Below are 2,780 nucleotides of genomic sequence, written 5' to 3'. Positions count from 1 at the left end.
ACCAGAGAACTTGCATTTTGAATCTCTATAAGTTTTTATATTTGTATATATAAATTTTTAAAAGACAAACATTTTATATATATGGGTATGTTTGTCTTAACTATCAGTAATGATAAATCACTAAAATTAAATTTTGTGTTAAATGCACTTATGCGCTCGTGCTTTTATTTTAGAACATAAAGTCATAAACTATTAAACTCTGCTAATGTAGCAAATATTACCCTATATTTTTTTTCATTGCCAATGTTGTAAATAGACTTTGGCACTGTACTAGCATGACCCCCATTACTCCATATGCAATGTAACCTCTTTTTGCTCCTAATTATCAAAAAATTGCAAAGAAGAGGTCTAGTTGCAACAACATAAAAAGTTTAGTTGTCTTTTTGTTACAATACCAATCTTTATACACTAAACTAGAAAAACTGGGTTCTAACTTGTTACTGTTGTTCATATTTTTCCTACCTAAAAATATGGACCTAGCACATTTGAAAGGTTAAGTTTCTTCCCGTGGACAAAGACTATCTTCATATGGACGTTGATTGTATCAGTTACCTAATACACTAGAAGCTTTGAATCCATCTAATTATTGGTTCTACAATAGTATTTATCAACCATTCTATTTAATTTTGGCAAACAAAAGCCACACAGAAACTTTCCACCAACGTATTAAGTTATTAACAACTCCTTGAAATACCAACACATCCAATCAGTTGTATACAAGACATGGTGTGTTCAATTAGTTCAGAGCTTGATCAATTGTGAACAGAGATGAGCCATGAAGTACATTGTAAGAACAAAGTACAGGTTTAGTACACATACTAATTCAATCTATTGGTTGTGCCGTAGTAACATAGAATTGTAATATTTTCTCATTGAACTGGTCTTATTCGTTGAAACTTTTAGGCACAGGGTAGTAGTTAAAGAATAATTTGGCAATCAAAAAGAAAATTGTTAATAATCGAAGACTGAACAAGTCTATATATCATTCACGTATGGAAAACCATAGACCTATTCAATGTGTCTTATCTATAAATAGACATGCCTTCCATGCAACATTTCTCATCCCTCATCCGAAGCAAAAATATATAGAACAGAAGATAGAGTAAGCCTGAAATATGAGGAAAGCTTACATTGTAACTGTTGCCCTCTTCGCTTTGGCATTCTCTCTTGCCTCTGCCTCTGACCCCGATCCCCTGCAGGACTTCTGTGTTGCACTTAAGGACTACTCTGAATACTCCAAATCAGCCGGTACAAACTTTTGTTTTTCTTTTTTCAAGTTTTTTCATGTGAAGAATCTACACTAACCAGAATATTAATGGAAGAAATATTATTAGCTACCTGGCCTTTATTTTCTGCACCGAAGTCTTTGGCATTCTTTTTAAAGTGTCCATAACAAAAATTCATTTATGCAGTATTCGTTAACGGAAAGTTCTGCAAGGATCCAAAGCTTGTCAAAGCTGAAGATTTCTTCTTCGAGGGGTTGAACATTGCTGGGAACACAGATAATAAAGTTGGGTCAAACGTCACTACCGTGAATGTAGACACATTACCAGGCCTCAATACTCTTGGCATATCCTTGGCTCGAATCGACTTTGCACCATATGGAGAAAATCCTCCCCATACTCACCCTCGCGGCACTGAAATTCTAGTAGTCTTGGAGGGTACTCTTTTTGTTGGTTTTGTAACATCCAACCCAGATAATCGTCTCTTCACCAAAACTCTAAATAAGGGGGATGTGTTTGTCTTTCCAGTCGGTCTCATTCACTTCCAATTCAATGTGGGAAAAACTAATGCAATTGCCATTTCTGGTTTAAGCAGCCAAAATGCAGGCGTAATCACAATAGCAAATGCTGTCTTTGGATCCAATCCTCCCATTAATCCTTATGTTCTCACCAAGGCCTTCCAACTCGACAAAAATGTGGTTGAAGAGCTTCAGAAAGAATTTGGAGTTGACAATTAGAAAAAAATTGTTTGCAAGGGCCTTGAAGCGTACTAGTCATTTTGCTATGTTTATCTCCTTGCAATCATAAATAGAATAAAATAAAACGATTGCTTATGTAATTCATTTTAAATTTAGAGGGTTTGGGATGTAATAAAAGAATGTTGGGTTAAGTAACTTCTCCTCATTTGTCTATTTTTCTATTAATTTATGCAGTAAAACCATTATTTACTAAATTAAAAAAAAAAGAAAAAAAATTGCATAATGTATTAAGCTATAGTTTATTTAAGTTAGACTGAAGCTCAACTTCAGTTAAATAAAAAAAGGCTACCGAAAAAAGGCTACCAAAAGACAAGCACAGTTACATAAATTGAATACATCCATTTTCAGCTCATATGTTGTATCCCAAGCTAGCTTTGTTCAGGGTGGTCATTAAGAAATTTAAATTAAACAAAATTTAAATAAAATAAAACTTGAATATATTGACATAAAAAAAACAGTCGCATATACATAAAGTTTTAAAATTTCATTCTACAAATTTTTCATATTTTGAAATTGTTGTATGACAGTTTCATTATTAATGCTACCAGCCACATCTTTTTCAATATAAACAACCAAAATAATCATTAAACTACTATTTCCCTTTCAATTACCAACATCTTGCCTAAATAAGTAACAATATAAATAAAATGCATTATCATTTTTTATGATATGTTCCAACTAATATTTTGTATTATTTAAACTAATCAGAATGAAATCAATGCAATGCTCCACTAATTTCTTTTTTAGGGAAATCATGGCTAAGAGTTTCACAAGAACATCTTTGTAAATATGCTCTTTT

At 32.6% G+C, this 2,780-nt stretch overlaps 1 protein-coding gene across 1 annotated transcript; it reads left to right on the top strand.

The window, feature by feature from the left end:
* Positions 1 to 1,067: 1,067 nt before the first annotated feature.
* LOC142620928 (germin-like protein subfamily 1 member 14) lies at positions 1,068 to 2,143 on the top strand. The gene is made up of 2 exons (XM_075794237.1): positions 1,068 to 1,248; positions 1,413 to 2,143. Exons 1-2 carry the CDS (start codon positions 1,116 to 1,118, stop codon positions 1,958 to 1,960), a joined length of 681 nt encoding a protein of 226 aa, XP_075650352.1. The 5' UTR covers positions 1,068 to 1,115; the 3' UTR covers positions 1,961 to 2,143.
* The last annotated feature ends 637 nt before the right edge of the window (positions 2,144 to 2,780 follow it).

The sequence above is a fragment of the Castanea sativa genome, chromosome 12, assembly GCF_040712315.1.
Source record: "Castanea sativa cultivar Marrone di Chiusa Pesio chromosome 12, ASM4071231v1".
NCBI classification, from domain to species: Eukaryota; Viridiplantae; Streptophyta; class Magnoliopsida; order Fagales; family Fagaceae; genus Castanea; species Castanea sativa.
The sequence above is the reverse complement of the archived record's forward strand: the minus strand, read 5'-3'. Positions and strand labels throughout refer to the sequence as shown.

What these genes read in the sequence shown, in the direction of transcription:
- LOC142620928 (XM_075794237.1), top strand. Translation starts at nt 1,116, where the DNA reads ATGAGGAAAGCTTACATTGTAACTGTTGCCCTCTTCGCTTTGGCATTC. An exon ending in TGAATACTCCAAATCAGCCG is followed by an intron (nt 1,249 to 1,412) that starts GTACAAACTTTT and finishes TCATTTATGCAG; the next exon opens with TATTCGTTAACGGAAAGTTC.